Source organism: Mangifera indica, chromosome 20 (genome assembly GCF_011075055.1).
Source record: "Mangifera indica cultivar Alphonso chromosome 20, CATAS_Mindica_2.1, whole genome shotgun sequence".
In the NCBI taxonomy this organism is placed as follows: domain Eukaryota; kingdom Viridiplantae; phylum Streptophyta; class Magnoliopsida; order Sapindales; family Anacardiaceae; genus Mangifera; species Mangifera indica.
This window is the reverse complement of record NC_058156.1, coordinates 10,244,769-10,269,388: the sequence shown is the minus strand read 5'-3', so window position 1 is coordinate 10,269,388 and position 24,620 is coordinate 10,244,769. Positions and strand designations below refer to the sequence as shown.

The window sequence follows — 24,620 nt, the reverse complement described above, 5'->3', positions numbered from 1 at the left end:
TTAAGCTTGTAACTTGTTTATAAAATGATATTATTTTATTGATTATTTAAGTAAAACAACATCGTTTGTTGATAAACTATAAATTTAAACTATCAATTCAAATTATAAATTTGAACAAAACTATTTTTTATTTGAATCGAACTCAAACCAACCTTAATTTTGGTTCGACAAAGTCAAGCTAGATTGTTTTTTTATTCAAGTTAAACTCGAGTCATAGGGGGTTTAGGCTTGGTTCGATTTATATCCAACCCTAATTTTTTATAAACCCATAAAACCAATTAGGATGAGTTTATAAGTTTTTTAGTAAGAAATTCAAAAATCCATTGTTGAAAATATAACTTTATTTAGTTTTAATAGGAATATAAATCACCTTATTATTTCGGGTTTAGGGTTCACTTTTATTTTTTATTTATGTTATGGTATAACTTTAGTAGATTTAACAATAAGTGATTATATATATCTTGTTCTTGTTCCATCATTGATGTTTAAATATAAAAGATAAAGTCTTCTTCTGTATTTCTTGTTTAAGTAATACTGTTATCTACAGAATCCATTATTTGAAGTTTAACTAGATAGATAATCATCAACTAGAAAGCTCATAAAACAACAAATTAAGAGCATAAATAACATACATCACAACACCATTTATTTAGGGACCTCTTACATCTTGTTGAAACTGCAATACAATCTTCTTGAGTTTTGCCAAGGCATCTTTCATATTGATCCTCTGTTCAGGTGATTCCATGGAACAATTCAAAGCCAAATTCATGATGCTTAACATGCAATTCACCTTGGCAGCAAAACCATTCTCATCTCTTAACAGATTACCATCCACAATTTCAGTTACTGCATCAGGCAATGATGCCTTCACCAAGTTCTTTAAGCTCATTTCTCCAGCAAACATCTCATCTGTAGGCTTCTTTCTCGTGAAAGTTTCCATCAACAAAATCCCAAAACTGTAGACATCTCCTCTCGTGGACACAATCCCCATTGATCCATACTCTGCAAATTTACATTATATTCATTATCAAAAGTAAATAACATTCTATCTGACATTTAGAATTGAAACTTTACCTGGTGCCATATACCCCATAGTCGCTAGTGTAAGGGTTCGTGTCTTCGAATCTCCTTCGTCTAAGAGCTTGGCAATGCCGAAATCACTTACATGGGCAGCCATATCTTCATTTAATAAGATATTCTGAGGCTTTAAATCACAATGGATGATTGGTCTTGAATAATCATGATGGATATATTCAAGAGCCGATGCAACATCTATCATTATATTCAACCTTTGTAGCATATCCAAAAAATAGTTGTGAGAATACAACCACTTCTCAAGACTTCCATTGGGCATGAATTCAAGTATCAAGGCCTTAAAATCGATGTTACAACAGCTACTCAAGATTTTTATGAGATTTCGATGACGAATGTTTCGCAATACTTTACATTCAGAATCAAAGCTTCTAATTACTCTCTCTACTTGCAAATTAAAAACCTTTATTGCAACGATAGTTCCATCTGAAAGTGTCCCTTTGAATACTGAACCAAAGCTACCAATACCAAGCAAGTTGCATTCACTAAAATCATCAGTGGCTTGTTGGATTGCTAGATATGATGTTCTTCTCCATGTTGCTAAAGGTAACGAATCGACTCGATCAACTGGTGAATGTTTTCTTCCATAGTAATACCTTATGAAGACAAAGGTTACAATCACTGTCATTAAAACTGGCAGGACTGAAGGTAAAATGTATTTCATTACCAGTGTTTTTGATCGTTTGATATTGTCAACCTTGCAAAGAGCAACCCCTTGCCTTGGCAAACCACATAATGCATGATTTAACAAAAAGGATTGAGCAGAAAATTTTTTGAAAGGACCTTTATTGGGAATTACCCCTTGTAAATTATTTACAGAGATATTGAAGTTCTTCAGATAGGTGAGAGCCTCCAATGACTTGGGAATTTCACCTGAAAGACTATTGTTAGAGAGATCCAAGGATACCAAGCTTATTAATGCCCCAAATGTGTTGGGGATGGCACCTTCAAATCTATTGTCCGCCAAAGATAAAGTTTCAAGGGATTGAAAATCCCCAAGGGTGGTGGGAATGTTTCCTGACAAGAGATTTTTTGACAAATCTAGATCTTTCAAGACCTTCAAACTCTGTATACCTGGAGATAAAAAACCACTCAATGAATTCGATGACAGGTTTACCTGCAAGATATACTGAAGAGTCCATAAAGATGGGGGTATGCTAGAGTTTAATTTGTTGGAGCCCAACTGCAGATCTCTCAGAGAAGTCAAATTCTCCATGCATGTGGGTATTGGTCCAGAGAGCATATTATCATTTAACTGCAGTTTATCTACCATGTGTAATTTGCAAAGCTCACAAGGAATGAATCCCAAAAGATTATTTTTATTTAGCCACAAACCTTGGAGATTCTGCAAATTTCCCATCGTTGTTGGAATAAATCCGTTCAAGTCATTTTGCGAAAGATCTAAAATTATCAAGCTGTGCAAGTTACCCACCTCAGTAGGAATGCTGCCCTTGATGTTGCAATTGCTTGCAGAAAAACACTCAAGAGTTGCAGATAAATTGCCTATTGAATGTGGCATGATGCCATACAGTGGATTATTATCTAAGCCTACAGTCTTTAATTTCCTGCAATTTGTCAAAGAAGGCAGAAAGCTCCATTCTGCAGTAGGTGATTCAGTGGTGAAGTTATTGGACTCAAGACTGAGCCATTCGAGGAATTTCAAGTTGCAAAATGCATTTGGAACAAGCCCAGAAAATGAGTTGATGGACAGATCTAGCTTAACGAGCTTGGAAGCATTGGTGATGGAGGTGGGGATTGTTCCAGTAAGTTGATTTGACCCTAAGCAAAGATTCATCAAGTTGGGAACCCCATGGCCAATGGTTGATGGTAGATAGCCTGAAAGATTATTCCCAAATAGACTAATAGTAGTTATGGTTGAAATATTGAAGACTGAAGCTGGAATTACGCCGGTTATGCTATTGACATCTAGCAATAGATCTTGAAGATTTTGCAAATTGCCTATCTCCTCTGGAATTTCACCTGCTAAAAGGCAAACATCTAAGTAATCGGGAAACTAAAACATTGAAACGTCTCAAAGATATAGAAAAGAGAAGCGTATAAATATTAAAATATAATGGTTATATATACTTTGATTATTTTGTGTTACTTTAATTATTTGATTTTGGATTTTGCTATAACCTAAATTAACACACTTATGACTTTATCAACTCAAGGTATGTTGATGCACATTTATTAACAAAAGCGCATATATTTTTAGTACATAATTTAAGTATAAAAACGATGTATTATCATGTAATTAAATGTTTTCAATAAAAGATAAAATAATACATAATCAAAGGATGACACATTATTTGTACATCCAAATTGTGCGTAAAAAATGTATATGTATAACACTATTTCTTGCTATAAACATATTTTATCTTGATTAATTAACTCAATTAATTTATCATTGATGTATAAAGAATGAATGGAACTTGAGATGTTCAATCTAAATAAAGAGTTATGTTAGTGTTATGAAGAGTGATGTTATTTTTAATTTAAAATTATTCAATTATATGATGACACATTATCTTTATATCTAATTATGTATTAAAAATTATGTGCATAGTTTTATTGCTAAAGATATATTTAATTTTGGAAGGAATTATACCTGCTAAATTATTGTAAGAGAGAGAAAAATACTGTAAATTTTTCAACTTGCCAATCCCTTGTGGAATGTCACCTGCTCGACAACATAAATTTGCCAAAACATTAATTAGAGATTAAATGAAATGAACATGGAGATTACATTATATAGCCAAATTATATTAGGATGAGAATAATATCCAATTATTTGACAACAAATTATCTTTATACTAAAAAATGTATCCATATAGTTTAATTAATAATGAATACACACACCAGCTAAAAGTAAATTAGGCTAAAAAAATATGGTGGAATCATACCTTCTATGTTGTTACTATCCAGAGCCAACCGCGTAATCTTACTCGAATTTCCAATATTTTGTGGTATTAGTCCTGTAAATTTATTCCGCGAAAATGAATAAACAACAGCCTCGCTGCAGTTGCCTAAACTTCTCGGAAGCTGGCCAGAAAGTCCATTGTAAGCTAGAGTTAGCCATTCAAGTTTTGGAAGACGATTACAGAGACCATCCGGCAGACTGCCAGACAAAGAATTGCCGCCTAAACGAAACACTTGTAGCAAGGAACAGTTGTAGATGCTGCCCCAAGGTATGGAGCCCGAGAGAAAGTTACTTGCCATATAGAAAATTTTCAACCTGGTGAGCTTCGCAATCTCTGATGAAATGCTTCCTTGGATATTATTGTTGTGTGACCACAAGGCCTCTAGCGTAGTTACATTGAAGAGAACATCTGGGATGGTACCTGAGAAATTATTATATTCAAGTTTTAGGTTTTGGAGTTTGGATAAGAGACCAATAAATCCCGGAATACCTCCACTTATTCTATTGTTACCGACAGAGAAGACTCTCAGTCGGCGCAATTGTCCCAGTTCATTTGGCAGATGGCCATGGAAATTGTTGTCACTAAGATCGAGATTCACCAGGAATGAGAGATTGCCCAGGTGTGAAGAGACGGTGCCACCGAGATCCATGGATGAAAGGTTCAAGACTGTTACCCTTTCATGGCGACCACCACAGGAAATACCAATCCAGTTGCAGATTGGATTAGAAATGGACCAGTTATATGCCAGTACACTGTAGGGATCGGAAGTGATATGTGATTTGAATTGAAGAAGAGCAGATTGATCGGTTGTTAAATTTTTGGCTGTCACAGCTAAGGTAGCCATGAAACAGTAATGCAAAAACAAATAGATGCACAAGATATTCCCCATTTAACTGCGAGGTAGGAGTATGAAGTTGGATAAAAGAGAGGGATAAGAACTTATATATGACTGTGTGTCAATGTGAACAACATTTTGCCAGTGGACTGTATGCTTTCATTCCACTTTCATTTCTTACATAAATTTCTTCAATTTCTTCCTCTTTTCTCACATCGTTACAAAATTTTTCCATCAGAAAGACTAAGAAAAGACACAGGTCAAAGATAGACAAAAAGCCACAAACGTTCGTACTTCTTTACACAATTGTTCCATCAAGAAGACTAAGAAAAAACGTAGCTAAAGGATTAACAAGGACCCACAAACATGCTCCTTCCAACAATGGTTGTTGTAGCTACCAATTTGATTGAAACATGAGTGGAAGTCCAGTAACCTGGTCTAATTAAGTGTGAAAGAAGGAAAAAATAATCTTAGTCTAATTTGACATTGCTACAATATTGAACTCAACTCGAAATTATAGCTGAACTTGAGTTAAACTCATGCTCAATCAAGCTTGAGTTTGGTTCGGTCCAAATTCACCCTAATCAAAACATTAATTTAAACATTTATCATTTAAATCCATGAAAACATATTACAATCATCAATCACGGCCAAAAGTAGTCAAATCAATCATGGAAAAGAGGGTGTGAAGAAAAATTGATAGAGGGAGATGAGATTCACCCAAAAAAAAAGATTAGGAGGGAGATGAGATAATCATTAACAATGACTAAGAAATCGATCGAGGTCAAATTTGGCCATACATAGTAAGAATGAGGATATGGTTCTCAAATCCATCAACAATCATGATTAACACCCCAAAAAAAAAAAACATTATTGAAATATTTCAAGTAATGAAACAAAACAAACCTAACTAGTTCTTATACATTTGCATAGACTATAGGATATTAAGATAAAAAATCAATGGGTAGGAACTTTGATGAGCCTTCAAGAGGAGAGGATAATGGATTTCAAATATATTGGTGTTTATATATACATTTACTTGGAAAAAAAAAAATCAGAACCAATATAAAAACTGAAGAACATCAATAGACTTGTATAAAGCTGAAAAACTGAACAACAAAAAAGGAAAGGTCTGTGCAAAAAGCACAAAAAAGAAGAACAGAGAAATGCAACAAAGAATGAACAAGTTGTAATTAAAAGCTTTCCGTTTTCTAGAGAGAATTAGAAAAGCATTACATGATCTCTGCTCTGCGATTTACTCAAATTCCAATTAATCTACTAAAGAGACTGATATTTTTCTGATATTTTAAAACCTTTTCTTTCGTCTACATAATTATTATAAATTTATGATAATAATTAATAATTTCAATTGAACCTTGAGTGAATCGAAATTTGATTAAATAAGGTTCAAGACTAAAGTTGGAGAAGATGGATTTGTACGATTGAAGTTGGAAAATTGAACTAGTAATGTTATGCATAATTCGATTTATACTCTAAAATTGGATCGAAATGCTTAAAAATTATAGTTAGATTTGGTTTTTGTAAAATGGTTTAATTTTGGTCGATAAATTTTTTAAAAGCAGGTTTTAGTTTGGATTGCAGTTTGGGTAATTTTTAAAGAAAACCAAACCATAATCTTATTTTTAAAATACATATATATAATTAATTTGACAAAAATTTTCAATAAACAACTTGTTTTTTTTTTCATATTTATGTTGCCATTTTTTTTTACATGTATATTGTATACATATATTTCATATTTATTTTACATATTTAAATTAAGTTGTAAAAAACTATAATCTAATTACCTTTATTAAATAACATTTATTTTAAAGTGAATGATTTTAATATATTAAAACTATAATTAAAACCAGATTGTCAACAATTTTTCTTTTTTTAAACGATTCTTCTTTTTCTTTGTCGATTATGCTTTTTCTCTGACAATTCGAACAAGTTAAGGTTAATATCAAGTTGGTCATTTTGGATTCAAACTAAATTTGAATTGACTTTTATTCAACTTTAGCTTGAATCTATATAATCCTAGATGTATATATTTTGATTAGTAAGATGACATACTTGAGATGAAAATACATAATTCAATCCAAATTATATTAAAGTAAAATATTAAAATTTAAGATTATAAATGCAAATGTATTATATTTTTTTCTTTCAAAAGATCAAATTTATTTCTTTTGGTACAAATCCCAAGATAACTATTTTTCTAAACTCTGAGTTCAAAAAGAAAAAGCTAATAAATTAGCGCGAAATCTATTGGGTAAAATTCAAGAAGTATAGTTGCGAATACGAAGACTGTGAAATCTACCGGATAATATTATTATTATTATTCATAACGCTTTATTAATCTTAATCTTTTGCGTGATGAGGGTTTAATTTTAAAAAGTAACCTTTGAATGCGTCAATAAAACAAAGAGACTGAACTTTTCTTATTCAAGGTAAACAAAGAGACTGAGACCAAATACTTTCATTTCTTCCATAAATTTCTACAATTTATTCCCCTTTTCTCATGTCTTTACACAATTTTTTTTCATCAAAAAGACTAAGAATAGAGGCAACTCAAGAATTGACAAAGACCCACAAAAGTTCTCACATTTTTACTCAATTTTTCCAGCAGGAAAACTAAAAATAGACACAGTTCAAGGATAGATGAGGACCTACAAATGTTCTCACGTTTTTACACAATTCTTCCATTAGGAAGAATGAGAACAGACCAGCTCAAAGGTAGACAAGGATCCACGAACGTTCTCACATCTTTACACAATTTTTCCATCATGAAAACCAAGAAAAGAGGCAACTCAAGGATAGACAAATACCCACAAATGTTCTCACTTCTTTGCACAATTTTTCCATTGGGAAGATTGACAACAAACACAGCTCAAGGATAGATAAAGACCTACAAACGTTCTCACTTCTTTACACAATTTTCCCATCAAGAAGACTGACAACAAATGCAGCTCAAGGATTGACAATGCATGCGCTCCTTCCAACAATAGTTCGAGTAAGGCGCCTAGCTCCTTTTGCTAAGCTGTTGTAGCTACCAGTTTGATTAGAACATGAGTAGAAAACACCAAAAATCAAGTAACCTAATCTAATTAAGTGTGAAAGAAGGAAAAATTAATCTCAAACTAATTTGACACAACTACAATACTGAACTAAACTCAAAATTGTAACTGAACTTGAGTTAAATTCACGCTCAATCAAGCTTGAGTTTAGCTCGGTCCAAATCTACTCCTAATTAAAACCTTAACTTAAAAATTTATCATTTAAGTGCTTGAAAACATATTACAATCATCGATTGAGGCCAAAAGTAGTTAGATCAACCATGGGAAAGAGGGTGTGAAGAAAAATCAACAAAAGAGGGAGATGAGGCACATACAACGAGAAGAGGGAAATAGTTTAACGACCAAATATTGGAATATTGGAATTATTACAAATACTACCAAAAAATAAAAAAGGTTATTATTGCAAACTTCACCTATTTGAGCTTCTTTTTTTTTTTTAATAAGAAAAATTTGGCGAAATTTACCACTCAATGAATTCGATGATAAGTTTACCGGCAAGATATATTGAAGAGTCCATAAGGATAGGGGTATGCTAGAGTTTAATTTATTGGAGTCTAATTGCAAATCTCTCAGAGAAGTCAAAAGTCGCCATGCATGTTGGTATTGCTCCAGAGAGCATATTATCATTCAACAACAATTTATTTAACATGTGTAATTGGCAAAGCTCGCAAGGAATGGATCCCCAAAAATTAATTTTATTTAGCCACAGTCCTTTGAATAAATCTGTTCAAGTCATTTTCCAATAGATTTGAAGGAGTTTCCATCATCATAGATAACAAATAAATCACTCCTTTTATCTATGCTTCTTGGAATTATGCCTATAAGAAGCACATTGACTCTTAAAACAAAAATCTTGGCCTAAAGTAACCAATAAATTAAAAATAAGAGAGAAACCCTTGTTTATCGAGATGTTGGATGAAGGTGTGCGTCTTTATGTCTTGACATTTTGTGTGCTTCTAAATGAGCTTTGCAAGAAGAGGAGGTCAATGGGTTGAAAGGAGTTGTTTGATACAATGATGAGCAAAGAATGCAGGCCTAATGAATATAGCCATGCGTACCACTTTGATGAATTGGTATTGCAAGAATCCAAAAGTTATACAAGCTATGCGTCTTTATTCAAAAGGAATTAGGCCAGGCCACAGATTGTTACTTATAACACATCGTTAATAAGTCTTTTTCTTACATGTAAAAATAAATATGCAAGGAAACTATTTGGGGAGCTGCAACTGAATAATGTTCCACCAAATTTAATTATATATGATATTTTTATTGAGGGGCTCAGCAAAAATGTGCTATTGAACTATTTCAACTGAAAGTTTCTGTTTTTTTTTTTTTTAAACCAAAAAAAAGATAGAAACTTTCAGCCTGAATTACAAACCATTGCAATTGATGTTGCAGAATGTTAGGTACCTGCTAGACTTCACTGGAGTTCTGGAATCACTCTGCTCTGTTGCCGTGAGTCTTGCTTAAGGGGTGAATACTAAAAAATGAAATATGAGGGAAATGCATATGGCTGCTGGAGTGCTCTGCTACTGCTTCTGCTGGATAATGGTTTGTTGCAGTTGGAATGTTGCTGGACAAAGATTTCTAGTATTTGTGACTGCTGAAAATATGTAGTAAATAAACACAATTAGTATGAAAAATACTAATTGTATTGATAAGGTTACAGTAATACAAAGACAGATCTCTGCTACTGTATTCAGCATAAAACTCAGCTAAAAAAAGAAAAGAAACAAAAACATAAACTATCCAGCATTTGAGAGTCTGAAACAAAAATATTAGCCTTTTTCAAAAGTAACTTTTATCAACAGAGGTTTCCATAACAAGTTTTCAAAGAAAGTTTTGATTTATTATGATATAAGTTATCAAACTTACTGACTTTCAATGTGATGATACACTACTAGAGTGTGTTGTCGTAAGATATATCAAGAAAAAATATCACTGAAAGGAAAGGGTATTATTAAAATAAATGATAAATTTGTTTTAAAAAAATAACTGCATTAAAAGTTGACTTACAAAGGTTTAGACAAAAATTTTTTTGTCTATTTTAATTAATATTCCTTTAGAAACTATGTAATATCAAAAGAATAAAAAATATAATAAATTTATGGAACTATAAAGAAAATAAATTTTTGTATTTTATCTCAGATTTGGTTGAATGAAGAGTTGACGAATTTTTATACAATCTATTAACCTAATATAACATATACTTGTTGAGTATTTTTTACATAAATTCTAATTTGAGTCGTGTTCAGAGCAACTTATTTGTGAATGAGGTTGTGTTTGTGTTGGCCTTTTATAAATTAAATAAGACTTGAATGTTTTGTGAAAAAAAAAAGGGCAAATTGATATATCAATATGGATGATAATTCAACCCACCAAACTAGGTCATTGGCATGCTCCTCCCCAATGGAGATTGGAACAATTAAAATCCTCTAAATTGAGGATAAAGATAGATATATCTTCAGTTTGTCCCATCTCTAGCTTATCTCATTATCTATATATCTTATAAACCTATAAATATTGAATTACCTTTAAAATATTGAAATTATTTCAAATACTACAAGAAAAAAAGGTTTTTAGTGATAAAAAATTAAAAAGGGATAAATACCCCGTCATTATAGTTACTATTTTTATAAATTTAACCGCTAATTATATGTATTCTCGTTAAAACTAAATAAATTTATATTTTTAACAACAAAATTTTAATTTTCATATTAAAAAACTTACAAATCTATCATTATTGATCTTATAGGTATATAAAAAAAAAAATGAATATGAACCATACTAAACCCAAACACCCCATCATTTTCAGACATTTATAGTTTTTTAGCTAACATAAACTTGGTATTGTAGTCAGTGAGATATGACTAAAGCAATATTGTTTTGATGTGTAATATTTAAAATAATATAGTTTAAGTAGATTCGTATTGAATTTTTACAAACACATGAACTTGGTAAACCAAATTCCCCTCAAACTCAAGTTCAAGCAAAAAAATATTTAACTTACAAATTAAGCTCAAGCTTGAGTTTATTTGTTTCAAATTTATTTCGACTTATTTAAGTCAAATTAGTTTTTAATTTTGAATAAACTTGATTCGCATTTAGTCTTAATTATAAAATACATGATATACAATTCTGATTGTCTAAATATGATACGTGATTTGGCTATCCTCAGACCTAGTACACCCTTAGTCAACTATCGTGGTTTTCAATTTTAACATGGTTGTTTCCTATTGTAAGTTACTAAGCTAAGTTTGGCTCATTTTTGTGACTTTTGTTTATAACTCGTAGGGCTGGACTCGAACCGAATCAGCTCGAACTCAGTTTGGACGAGCTTAAAACTAATTGACCTTTGTCGAGCTCGAGTTTAAGCTGTTCGTCAGATTTTTTAATTAAAAATTTTGATACAAAACAACGTTGTTTTGATTAATATGTATTAAAATAACGTCATTTTAATAACGAAAAATGAGTCAAACCGAATTTTAATCGAGTTCGAGCTTGACTTTTACGAGCTCGAACTCAACTATATGTAAACTAAGTTGAGCTCGAATCCAGTCCTAATGACTTGAAGAAACTAATTAAATTATTATTATTTATTAGGTTTCTTTAGTATGCTGATAAGAAAAAAAAATTAAAAATAAGTTAATAAAAAATTATTAATCACGCAAGTCCAAACCCTCCATTTTCAGCTTATTCTTCGTCAATCTTCTCCTTCAAATTTGTGATTTCACTCTCTGGAATCATGTCCATGTCATCACTTTCCACTGGCTCCACCTCCGTCGCCGCCAACATTTGCTCATCATCATCGAGAAGAAGACGTCTTTAATTGACCTCTACCACTCCTTGCACAACTTCATTTCCCTCACATACTCTAAGCGCGAAGCGGTCAATCTTGAGGATGATTTCCTCGTGCTAAAGCAACTCACTCCTACATCAAGCGCGTACTAGACTCCACGCCCTCCACATGTCGCGATCTCCTCATAAATTACTTCAAGGTCCTTTGCCTTGTCGAGATGTGCTTCCGTATTTGTCCTATGAAATATATTATATGTATAAATATAAAAATTAAAATTTATATCGTATAAATTTAATTAATTTATGTTAATATCTAATTTTTTTTATATTATTTTCATTTAATATGAAACTTTTTAGTTTCTAACATTCTTCTTTAAATACAATTATTATAAATTATTAGAATTGTTGTTCAGTTGAGTATATTATCATTTGATATCTACGATCACTTCTAACTATTAAATCTATCCATTCGATTAATATTTTAATATCATATTAAAATATATTAAATCTATAAATATAAATATCACAACTCATTTTATATAACACTAATTAGCTGTGTTATGATTATGTTAAAGTTCATAAGACAGTTGCAGTGTGCTAGGGAGCAGAAACGGAGCGTTTTGAACAAGTTTCAAAACGCATCGTTTCATTAATCACGGTTGAAAAGTCGAAGGAAAGAAGGGTGGCTTCTGCAGATGATGTGTGCCTCTCTCTAAAGTTTTCGTTTCTCTGACTAAAAGGGGTTCTAGGGCTTTCATTTGCTGCTTCAATCCGGCATGATTTTAACGGCAATGATGCGTTTGTCGAGGCAGTTATTAACGAGGAGATCAACGGTGAGCTTTGATGGAGGTATCGTTTTCAATTGATAATAGGATGGTTTACATTACTTTTGCCAGCTGTAGTTAGTTGTAGTTCAGTGTATAAAAGATGTAATTTGTCACAATTTATTGTATGATTTTTGAGGCTATTGAATGAAACTTAAGGTATTATTCGTTCTTCTTCTCTCTGTATTGTCTTGAGTGCTTATGTTAATGATAATAGTTTTGTTTTTAGGGTTCTTGGTGTTTGATAGTTAATTCTGCTTTCTCTGTGATTCTGATTGCTTAAAGTAGTTTAATAGATTATCGGAGAAGTTCTTTTTGGTATATCTGTTGCTGGAGGTGTTGAATTAGGTTCTCTAGATTCTTGAGGACCACGTCAATATGACCATGCTTTTGTGGCACGATGCATTTAAGAGCAAGCAAAGGGCCAGTCAGCAGAACATTCATCTGGAGAAGGCGGCAGTGTTGTTTAATTTGGGGGCAGTGTACAGTCAGATTGGGTTGTCGTTTGATCATGCCAACATGGAGGGGCGGCGGGAGGCATCACATGCATTCATTGTGGCAGCCGGAGCCTTTCCTTATTTGAGAGATAATGCATCCACAAAGGCGAGTATGGGGAGCTCCATGATGGTGTATATCAGCCTCATGTGCGCCAGAATGTTGGAGAGATTGATGCTAGCCCAAGCTCAAGGGTGTGTGTTTGAGAATACGATTGCTAAAGGGAGTACGCCTGGTGTTTGCACTAAAATTTCTAGACAAGTTAGTGTTTTTTTTGAAGCTTTGATTGATTTATTAATTAATCAATTTAGTAAATGTTTTATATATTGAATTGTGATGCATTGAAAAACTATTTCACATAAGTTTAGATTGTGTAAATATATAGGTTTTACAGTGTTTAACTTTTAGGATATTAAATATGTAAAGATTGCATATATATTTGGATTTTGTAGTGCATGATTTGCGAGGTTTAAGGTTATGTTATCTTATTGATTTGTTTGTTTTAATAATAAAATTCGAGCAATATTAGTAGTGTTAGCTTTGACTGAACTGTGATTAGTACGGTTATGAAGGTGACTGGAGTTTTGATGGTGAGTTTGTTGATTTAAGAATGAAATTTTTTTAGGAAAGGTGAGGGATAGTGTTGTTGGGTTTTTCTGGTGTGATTTTGATGTAAAAGCCATTTTTTTTATACTGTCTGTTACTGACATCTCAGGCGTCATTCTTGCCGGTAAGTAGTTCTTCTTCCCAATTTGTTAATTATATGCAATTCTTACATATATCGTAGTTATCTGTCTTAATCTTGCAAAAGTGATTAAGTTGCTTCATTCTGATGTTTTATCAGCCTGCTGACATTTATAATTGCAGGGCACGTTTTAATATGCGTGGATCCCGAGTCAAGTCATGCTGTTGTTGGTTGGGCTGCAAAAACCTTTTCAACAGCAGTGTTTTTCATATATGAGCAGGTTATATGCCTTTTCAAATGTGGAAGTTGATTTTTGTAGTTTCATCTTCTCTATTAGTGTCCTTTTTTAGTTTTTTTTCTTTATAAATTTATGATTTTTTTTATGTGAGACATGTTTTGTTGTGGTTCTTCAACAGATCCTCCCAGATGATGCTTTTGGGCAGCAAATGATCAAATTTTTTTATTTGTTTGATGCTGATGCTTTATAAAAATCACATTTTTTATTGTTGGTTTCTTATGTGTACTCTTATTTTTATAATTCTATTTGATGCTCCAGAGTGCTGTTGCCTGGGACATGGTGAAAGTTTATAGCAATTTTGTTGATGCTCAAGAGAGACGCAAGTATATGTATTTGGAAAATTGTTTGCACCAGTATGATTCCAGAGGCATTGGTATGCATAATGAGCTTTAGACAGTAAAAATTGATTGTTTTACAATACTATTTGCTGTCTAGCTAAATTTTTTTTCTTTTTTAACTGATTGTGCATAATTGTCATAAAAACTTTGTCCCTACATGTTTTTCCCTGAAATATGTGTTGTTTTCTCGTTTAGTTTACGTGACAAGCATGATCATCGCAGTTTCTTCAATAAGATGTTTTCTTAAATTATGTCTCTGGGAAACTAAAGACAATAGACATCCACGAACATTTTTTGGTCTAAGTAGAGAACCATGAGAAAACTCACCTGTCTTTCCCTGTCCTCAGGTGGAAGCCGGGGGTCAGTTGCAGAGCACTTAGGAGGTAGCAGAGAGGGTGCTTTAGGCTGCTTATCCAAGACATGTGCTGTTTCAACTTTAGGTTTTGGCTTCTCTTCTATCTTTTCAGCCAGAGATGGATTACAAGCAGCCCTCTCTGGTATTTTCTCCAAGGGAGCTACATGAGCTACACCTTCACCAGATTTTGAAATGATAGCAATTTTGAAACCTGGTTCTACAGTTTCTCCTTTGGCAACAAGCTGCAGGAAATTAAAACACAGAAACTAGCAGCATCGTTAATAAATCCGAACCACGGGGTTTTCGGGCTTGGTTTCATTCATATCTGGCCTGAGTTTTTAATAAACCCTTAAAACCAATTAGGACAGGTTTATAAGTTTTTTAGTAAGAAATTCAAAAACCTATAGTTGAAAATATACCTTTGTTTAGTTTTAACAAGAATATAAATAATCCAATTATTTAGGGTATAGGGTTTATTTTTATTTTTTATTTTTGTTATGATATAGTTTTAGTAGATTTAAGAATAAGGGATTAATATATATATATATATATGTATCTACAAAATCCATTATTCAAAGTTGAAATTGAAGAAATCTTAAATTCCATTATGCGAAGTTTAACTAGATAAATTATCATCAACCCAAAAGGTCATAAATAAGAAACTAAGAGCATAAATAACACATATCACAACACCATTAATTTAGGTGCCTCCCACATTTTGCTGAAATTGCAATTTAATCGTCTTGAGTTTTGTCAAGGCATCTTTCATATTGATCCTTTGTTCAGGTGATTCCATAGAACAATTCAAAGCCAAATTCATGATGCTTAACATGCAATTCACTTCGGCACCAAAACTAATCTCTTCTCTTAACAAATTACCATCTATAACTTTAGTTACTGCATCAGGCAATGATGCCTCCACCAAGTTATTTAAGCTCATTTCTCCAGCAAATATCTCATCTGTGGGTTTTTTTCTTGTGAAAGTTTCCATCAACAAAATCCCAAAATTGTAGACATCTCCTCTTGTGGACACAATCTCCATTGATCCATACTCTGCAAATTTATATTAAATTCATCATCAAAAGTAAATAACATTCTAACTAGGATTTAGAATTCAAACTTCACCTGGCGCCATATACCCTATAGTTGCTAGTGTAAGGGTTTGTGTTTTCGAATCTCCTTCATCTAAGAGCTTGGCAATGCTGAAATCACTCACATGGGCAACCATATCTTCATCTAATAAGATATTTTGAGGCTTCAAATCACAATGGATGACTGGTGTTGAATAATCATGATGGAGATATTCAAGAGCTGATGCAACATCTATCATTATGTTCAACCTTTGTAGCATATCTAGGAAATAGTTGTGAGAATACAACCACTTCTCAAGACTACCATTGGACATGAATTCAAGAATCAAGGCCTTCAAATCAATGTTACAACAGCTACTCAAGACTTTTATGAGATTTCGATGACGAATGTTGCGCAATACTTCACATTCAGAATCAAAGCTTCTAAGGACACTCTCTTCTTGCAAATTAAAAACCTTTATTGCAACTATAGTTCCATCTGGAAGTGTCCCTTTGAATAATGAACCAAAGCTACCAATACCAAGCAAATTGCACTGGTTGAAATTATCAGTGGCTTGTTGAATTTCTAGATAAGATGTTCTTCTCCATGTTGCTAAAGGCAATGAATCAACTCGATCAACTAGAGAATGTTTTATTCGGTAATAACACCTTATGAAGACAACGGATACAATCACTGTCACTAAAATTGGGAGAACTGAAGACAAAATGTATTTCATTACCAGTGTCTTTGAACATTTGATGGTGTCAACCTTGCAAAGAGGAACCCCTTGCCCTGGCAAACCACATAATCCATGATTTAACAAAAATGATTGAGCATAAAATGTTTTGAAAGGACCTCTGTTGGGAATCTTCCCTTGTAAATTATTTATAGAGACATTGAAGTTTTTGAGATAGATGAGAGCCTCCAATGATTTAGGAATTTCACGTGAAAGACTATTGTTAGAGAGATCTAAGGATACCAAGCTTATCAATGCCCCAAATGTGTTGGGGATGGCACCTTCAAATCCATTGTCAGCCAAAGATAGAGTTTCAAGAGATTGAAGGCCCCCAAGGGTGGTGGGAAGGTTTCCTGACAAGAGATTTTTTGATAAATCTAGTTCTCTCAAGACCTTCAAACCTTGTACACCTGGAGATAAAAAACCTCTCAATGCATTCGATGACAAGTTCACCTGCAAGATATACTGAAGAGTCCATAAGGATGTGGGTATGCTAGAGTTTAGTTTGTTGGAGCCCAACTGCAGATTCCTTAGAGAAGTCAAATTCTCCATGCAGGTTGGTATTGGTCCAGAAAGCATATTATCATTTAACAGCAGTTTATCTACCATGTGTAATTTGCAAAGCTCGTAAGGAATGAATCCCAAAAAATTATTTTTATTTAGCCACAGACCTTGGAGATTCCGCAAATTTCCCATCGTTGTTGGAATAAATCCGTTCAAGTCATTTTGCGAAAGATCTAAAATTATCAAGCTGTGCAAGTTACCCACCTCAGTAGGAATGCTGCCCTTGATCTTGCAATTGCTTGCAAAAAATTTCTCAAGAGTTGCAGATAAATTGCCGATTGAATGTGGTATGACGCCATACAGTGGATTATTATCAAAGGCTACAGTCTTTAGTTTCCTGCAGTTTGTGAAAGAAGACAGAAAGCTCCATTCAGCAGTAGGTGATTCAGTGGTGAAGTTATTGGACGCAAGATTAAGAATTCCGAGGAATTTCAAGTTGCCAAATGTATTTGGAACAAGCCCAGAAAATGAGTTGACGGACAGATCTAGCACAGCGAGCTCGGAAGCATTGGTAATGGAGGTGGGGATTGCTCCAGTAAGTTCATTTGACGATATGACAAGAATCTTCAAGTTGGGAAGCCCATGGCCAATAGTTGATGGTAGATAGCCTGAAAGGTTATTGAAGGATAGAGCAATCCTAATTATGGTTGAAATATTGAAGATTGAAGTCGGAATTACACCACTTAAGCTATTGAAACCTAGAGATAGATGTTGAAGATTTTGCAAATTGCCTATCTCCTCTGGAATTTCCCCTGCTAAAAGGCAAACATCTAAGTAACCGGAAAACTGAAACATTGAAACGTCTCAAAGATATACGAAACAGAAGCGTATAAATATTAAAATATAATGGTTATATATATTTTGATTATTTTGTGTTACTTTAATTATTTGATTTTGGATTTTGCTATAACCTAAATTAACACACTTTTGACTTTATCAACTCAAGGTATGTTGATGCACATTTATTAACAAAAGTGTACAAATTTTTAATACATAATATAAATATAAAATGATGTATTATTATTTAATTAAATGATTTTGAATAAAAGATAAAATAATATCCAATTAAAGGATGACATATTATTTGTATATTCAAATTGTGTATAAAAAATGATGTAATTAATTATTGCTTACAATAATTATACCTGCTAAATTATTGTAAGCAAGAGATAAACATAAATTTGCCAAAACATTTATTAGATATTAAATAAAATGAACATGGAGATTACATTTTATAGCCTTATTGACAGCCAAATTATACTAGGATGAGAATAATATCTAATTACTTGACAACAGATTAATTAATAATGAGTACACACACCAGCTAAAAGTGAATTATGCTTAAAAAATATGGTGGAATCATACCTTCTAAGTTGTTACTCTCAAGAGCCAACCACATAATCTTACTCAAATTTCCAATATTTTGTGGTATGAGTCCTGTAAATTTATTCTGCGAAAATGAATAAAGAACAGCCTCGCTGCAGTTGCCTAAACTTCTCGGAAGCTGGCCAGAAAGTCCATTTGAAGCTAGAGTTAGCCATTCAAGTTTTGGAAGACGATTACAGAGACCATCCGGCAGAATGCCAGACAAAGAATTGTGGCCTAAACGAAACACTTGTAGCAAGGAACAGTTGTAGATGCTGCCCCAAGGTATGGAGCCCGAGAGAAAGTTACTTGCCATATAGAAAATTTTCAACCTGGTGAGCTTCGCAATCTCTGATGAAATGCTTCCTCGGATATTATTGTTGTGTGACCACAAGGCCTCTAGCGTAGTTACATTGAAGAGAACATCTGGGATGGTACCTGAGAAATTATTATATTCAAGTTTTAGGATTTGGAGTTTGGATAAGAGACCAATAAATCCCGGAATACCTCCACTTATTCTATTGTTACCGACAGAGAAAACTCTCAATCGACGTAATTGTCCCAGTTCATTTGGTAGATGGCCATGGAAATTGTTGTAACTAAGATCGAGATTCACCAGGAATGAGAGATTGCCCAGGTGTGGAGAGATGGTGCCACCGAGATCCATGGATGAAAGGTTCAAGATTGTGACTCTTTCATGGCGACAACCACAGGAAATACCAGTCCAGTTACAGATTGGATTAGAAATGGACCAGTTATACGCCAGTACACTGTAAGGATCGGAAGTGATATGTGATTTGAATTGAAGAAGAGCAGATTGATCGGTTGTTAAATTTTTTGCTGTCACAGCCAGGGTAGCCATGAAACAGTAATGCAAAAACAAATACATGCACAAGATAGTCCCCATTTAATTGTGAGGTAGGGGTATGAAGTTCGATAAAAGAGAGGGATAAGAACTTATATATGACTGTGTGTCAAAGTGAACAACATTTTGCCTGTGGACCGTATACTTTCATTCCACTTTCATTTCTTATATAAATTTCTTCAACTTCTTCCCCTTTTCTCACATCTTTACAAAAATTTTTTATTAAAACGACTAAGCAGGTCAAGGATAGGCAATGACTTACAAACGTTCTCATATCTTTACACAATTTTTTCATTAGGAAGACTGAGAAAAGACGCAGGTCAAGGATAAATAAGAACCCACAAACGTTCTCACTTCTTTACACAATTTTTCCATCAGGATGGCCAACAACAAACACAACTCAAGAATTGACAAGGACCCACAAATGTATTCCTTCCAACAACATATGTTGTAGCTACCAATTTGATTGAAACATGAGTGCAAAACACCAAAAGTTGAGTAACCTTGTTTAATTAAGTGTGAAAGAAGGAATAATTAATCTTAGTCTAATTTGACACAGCTACAATACCGAACTTGACTTGAAATTGTAGTTGAACTTGAGTTAAACTCACACTCAATCAAGCTTGAGTTTGGCTCAGTCCAAATCCACTTCTAATCAAAACATCAACTTAAACATTTATCATTTAACTCCCTGAAAACATACTATAATCATTGAGGTCGGATTTGGCCATACATAGTAAGAATGAGTATGTGGTTCTCGAATCCATCGGTAATCATGATTAACACCCAAAAAAAAAACATTATTGAAATATTTCAAGTAATGAAACAAAACAAATCTATCTACCTCTTATATATTTGCATAGATTAGAGGATATTAAGATAAAAAATTAATTAATAATATGCGAATGTCATTCAATTGAAAATACCAAAGCTGAGAAAAATCAACAAGAAAAATTAAAACAATTTCAATTGAACCTTGAGAGAATCGAAATTTGATTAAATAAGGTTCAAGATTGAAGTTGGAAAAGTTGAACTAGTAGTGTTGTGCATAATTCGATTTATACTCTAAAATCAGACCGAAACACTTAAAAATTATGGTTTGTTTTGGTTTGATTTTTGTAAAATGGTTAATAAATTTTGTAAAAACAGGTTTCAATTTGGATTACAGTTTAGGCAATTTTCAAACAAAACTAAACTGTAATTTTATTTTTAAAATACATATATATAACTATATTTGACAAAATTTTTAATAAGCAACTTGTTTTTTTTATATTTAAGTTGTTATTTTTTTTTACATGTATATAGTATATATATATTTCATATTTATTTTACATAATTATATTATGTTGTGCGATGATGTACTTGAGATGAAAATACATAATTCAATCCAAATTCTATTAAAGTAAAATATTAAAATTTAAGATTATAAATGCAAATGTATTATATTTTTTCTTTCAAAAGATCAAATCTATTTCTTTTGGTGTAAATCCCAAAATAACTATTTTTTTAAACTCTATTTAAAAAGAAAAAGCTAATAAATTACCATGAAATTTACTGAGTAAAATTCAAGAAGTACTGTTGCAAATATGAAGACAGTGAAATGGGTTGTTGTACTATATAATATTATTATTATTCTTCATAATGTTTTATTAATGTTAATCTTTTGCGTGATTAGGGTTTAATTTCAAAAAGAAACCTTTGAATGCGCCAATAAAACAAAGAGACTGAACTTTTTTTATTCAAGGTAAACAAAGAGACTAAGACCGAATGTTTTCATTTCTTCCATAAATTTCTGCAGCTTATTCCTCTTTTCTCACGTTACACAGTTTTTTCACCAGGAAAACTAAGAACAGAGGTAGCTCAAGAATTGACAAGGACTCAAACATTTTCACCTTTTTACTCAATTTTTCTATCAAGAAGACTGAGAACAGACGCAATTCAAGGATAGACAATGACCTACAAACGTTCTCACGTTTTTACACAATTCTTCCATAAAAAAGAATGAGAACAAACCAACTCAAGAGTAGACAAGGACCCACAAATGTTCTCACATCTTTACACATTTTTTCCATCATGAAGACCGAGAAAAAAGGCAACTCAAGGATAGACAAGTACCCACAAACAGTCTCACTTCTTTACACAATTTTCCATCAAGAAGATTGACAACAAACACAACTCAAGGATTGACAATAGATGCCCTTCTTCCAACGATAGTTACAGGTAGGGGCCTAGCTCCTTTTGCTAAGTTGTTGTAGCTACCAATTTGATTGAAACATGAGTAGAAAACACCAAAAGTCAAGTAACGTAGTCTAATTAAGTGTGAAAAAAGGAAGAATTAATCTTAGTCTAATTTGACACAGTTACAATACCGAATTCAACTCAAAATTATAGTTGAACTTGAGTTAAACTCACACTCAGTCAAGCTTGAATTTGGCTTGGTTCAAATCCACTCTTAATTAAAACTTTAACTTAAACATTTATCATTTAAATCCTTGAAAACATATTACAATCATCGATCGAAGTCAAAAATGATCAAATCGACCATGGGAAAGAAGGTGTGAAGAAAAATCAACAAAAGGGAGACGAGGCACATACAACAAGAAGAGGGAAATAGTTTAATGACCAAATATTAGAATATTGGAATTATTACAAATACTACAAAAAAAAAAAGGTTTTTAACGATAAAAAATTAATGGGGGGATAAATATTTTATCGTTATAGATACTATTTTTATAACTTTAATGACTAATTGTATATATTATTATTAAAACTAAATAAATTTATGCTTTTAACAATATACTTTTAATTTTTGCATTAAAAAAACTTACAAACCTATTTTTATTAGTCTTATATAGGTATTTAAAAAAATAGAAATAGATACAAATCGAACTAAACCCAAACACCCCATACTTCATTTTTAGGCATGTATATTTTTTTTAGCCAATATAAGCTTGGTATTGTAGTCAGTGAAATATGACTAACACAATATCATTTTGATGTATAATATTCGAAATGACATCATTTAAATTGATTCGTATTGAATTTTTTCACACACCCGAACTCGGTGAGCCAAATTCCCCTCAAACTCAAGTCAAGCTCAAAAATATTTAACTTTCAAATTAGAGCTCAAGTTTGAGTTCATCTGTTTCAAACTTATTTTAAGCTTATTTGAGTTAAACTAATTTTCAAGTTTGAATTAACTTAATTCAAATTTAACCTTAATTATAAAATACGTTATATACAATTCTGATTGTCTAAATATGATACATGATCCTTAGGCCTAGTACACATTTAGTCAACTGTCGTGGTCTTCAATCTTAACGTGGTCATTTCCTATTGTAAGCTACTAAGCTAAGCTTGGGTCACTTCCATAACTTTCATAAGTGACTTGAAGAAACTAATTAGGTTATTATTATTTATTAAGTTTCTTTAGTTCGCTAATAAGAAAATAAAATTTAAAAAAAGTTAATAAAAAATAAATAATCCCATGAGTCCAAACCCTCCATTTTCAGCTTGTTCTTTATCAATCTTCTCCTTCAAATTTTTTATTTCACTCTCTCGAATCATGTCCACGTCATCACCTTCCAACGGCTCCTTTTGTGCAGCCGCCAACATCTGCTCACCATCGTCGAGAAGAAGACATCTTCAGTCGACCTTTACTGTCCCTTGCACAACTTCATTTCCCTCACTTACTCTGAGCACGAAGCAATCAATCTCGAGGATGATCTCCTCATGCTAAAGCAACTTGCTCCTACATCGAGCACGTATCGGACTCCACATGTCGTGATCTCTTCATAAATTACTTCAAGGCCCTTTGCCTCATTGAGACGCACTTCTCTATCTCTCTTGACAAGAACTTGTTGAAATATATTTGACTTATAAGTGTGAAGATCGAAACTCATATTACATAAATTCAGTTGATATGTTAAGGTCTAATCTACCTTATAGTATTTTTTTTTTTAAGTGAGACTCTATATTCTCCAACACTTTTTCTCAAATGCAACCACCATAGATTGTTAGGCCCGAAGGTTTGGCTGAGTGCGTTGTCACTTGATATTCAAGATCACTTTTGGCTATTAGACCCATCCATTTGATTTGTATTTTAATACCATATTAAAATATATTATATCTATAAGTATAAAGATCGAAACTCATATTACACAAACCAATTAGCTTGTGTTAAGGTTATGTTAAAGTTCACAAGGCAGCTGCAGTGTACTATAAAGCAAAAATGGTGCATTTTGAATAAGTTTCAAAACGCATCATTTCATTAATCATATTTGTTTTTAGGGTTCTTGGTGTTTGGTAGTTAATTTTGCCTTATCTGTGATTTTGATTGCTTAAAGTAGTTGTAATAAAAAGGATTGAACAAAAATTGTTTTGAAAGGACCTTTGTTAGGAATTTTCCCTTGTAAATTATTTTCAGAGTCATTGAAGTTTTTGTTATAGATGAGAGCCTCCAATGAATTGGGAATTTCACTTGAAAGACTATTGTTAGAGAGATTCAAGAATACTAAGTTTATCAATGCTTCAAATGTGTTGGGGATAGCACCTTCAAATCCATTGTCAGTTAGAGATAAAGTTTCAAGAGATTGAAGGCCCCCAAGGGTGGTGGGAATGTCTCCTAACGAGATTTTCTGACAAATATAGTTCTCTCAAAACCTTCAAACTCTGTCCACCTGGAGATAAAAAACCACTCAATAAATTCAATGATAAGTTTACCTGCAAGATATACTGAAGAGTCCATAATGATGGGGGTATGTTAGAGTTAAATTTGTTGGAGCTCAACTGCTGATCTCTCAGAGAAGTCAAATTCGCCATTGAACTTTTGCATGCCAACATTGAAATTCTTCAATGATATGATTTGTCATAAAGTTTGAATAAGTGATGAGAAAAACAATCATTGGGTTTCTTGGATAACTCAATCAAATAATAATCGAAGTATGATGTTTTTAGGGGTAAATAGCCATTGAATACATCCTAAAAAAAACCCAGTCTAGAAAAATAGAGGGAAAGAAAATAAATTAAAATAGAACTTAAAAATGGAAAAGTTTCCCAAATGTCAAAAACTCTACATATACGATGGAATGACCATTCCATCAAACAGAAGCCGTTTCTGGCTCAGTTGTGGCCGTTCCAGGTGGGGACAAGTTTGTTCCACTGATCCTTCAATGTTCTGTTCAAAATGCCTGGAATTTTTGTCATGTCCGGAAGGGACTATCCCACTACTCAGTTTACGCTTCTGGGATGTGAGTCATGGCTGTTCACAGTGGAACAAGGCTGTTCCGTTGCGCG

The 24,620-nt window shown here is 32.7% G+C and overlaps 3 protein-coding genes across 10 annotated transcripts; 1 reads left to right on the top strand and 2 right to left on the bottom strand.

Moving 5' to 3' along the window:
* Positions 1 to 649: 649 nt before the first annotated feature.
* LOC123204323 (putative receptor-like protein kinase At3g47110) lies at positions 650 to 4,905 on the bottom strand. Its single transcript, XM_044620929.1, has 3 exons — positions 3,999 to 4,905; positions 1,075 to 3,072; positions 650 to 1,002 (listed from the first exon to the last, which is right to left on the bottom strand). Exons 1-3 carry the CDS (start codon positions 4,903 to 4,905, stop codon positions 650 to 652), a joined length of 3,258 nt encoding a protein of 1,085 aa, XP_044476864.1.
* A 7,483-nt stretch (positions 4,906 to 12,388) lies between these two features.
* LOC123203974 (vacuolar-sorting protein BRO1-like) lies at positions 12,389 to 15,206 on the top strand. 8 transcript variants are annotated; one of them, XR_006499432.1, is made up of 4 exons: positions 12,389 to 13,309; positions 13,674 to 14,013; positions 14,290 to 14,404; positions 14,717 to 15,206. XR_006499432.1 is itself a non-coding variant. In XM_044620476.1 (4 exons), exons 1-4 carry the CDS (start codon positions 12,506 to 12,508, stop codon positions 14,890 to 14,892), a joined length of 462 nt encoding a protein of 153 aa, XP_044476411.1. In that variant the 5' UTR covers positions 12,394 to 12,505; the 3' UTR covers positions 14,893 to 15,206. The 8 variants fall into 8 exon arrangements, 4 of the variants coding, with proteins under 4 accessions (XP_044476411.1, XP_044476410.1, XP_044476408.1 ...); XR_006499430.1 differs by having other exon boundaries at positions 12,390 to 13,309; positions 14,150 to 14,404; XR_006499431.1 differs by having other exon boundaries at positions 12,392 to 13,309; positions 13,916 to 14,013.
* Positions 15,207 to 15,424: 218 nt separating this feature from the next.
* LOC123204322 (receptor kinase-like protein Xa21) lies at positions 15,425 to 19,367 on the bottom strand. The gene is made up of 3 exons (XM_044620928.1): positions 18,461 to 19,367; positions 15,850 to 17,847; positions 15,425 to 15,777 (listed from the first exon to the last, which is right to left on the bottom strand). Exons 1-3 carry the CDS (start codon positions 19,365 to 19,367, stop codon positions 15,425 to 15,427), a joined length of 3,258 nt encoding a protein of 1,085 aa, XP_044476863.1.
* Between the last annotated feature and the right edge of the window lie 5,253 nt (positions 19,368 to 24,620).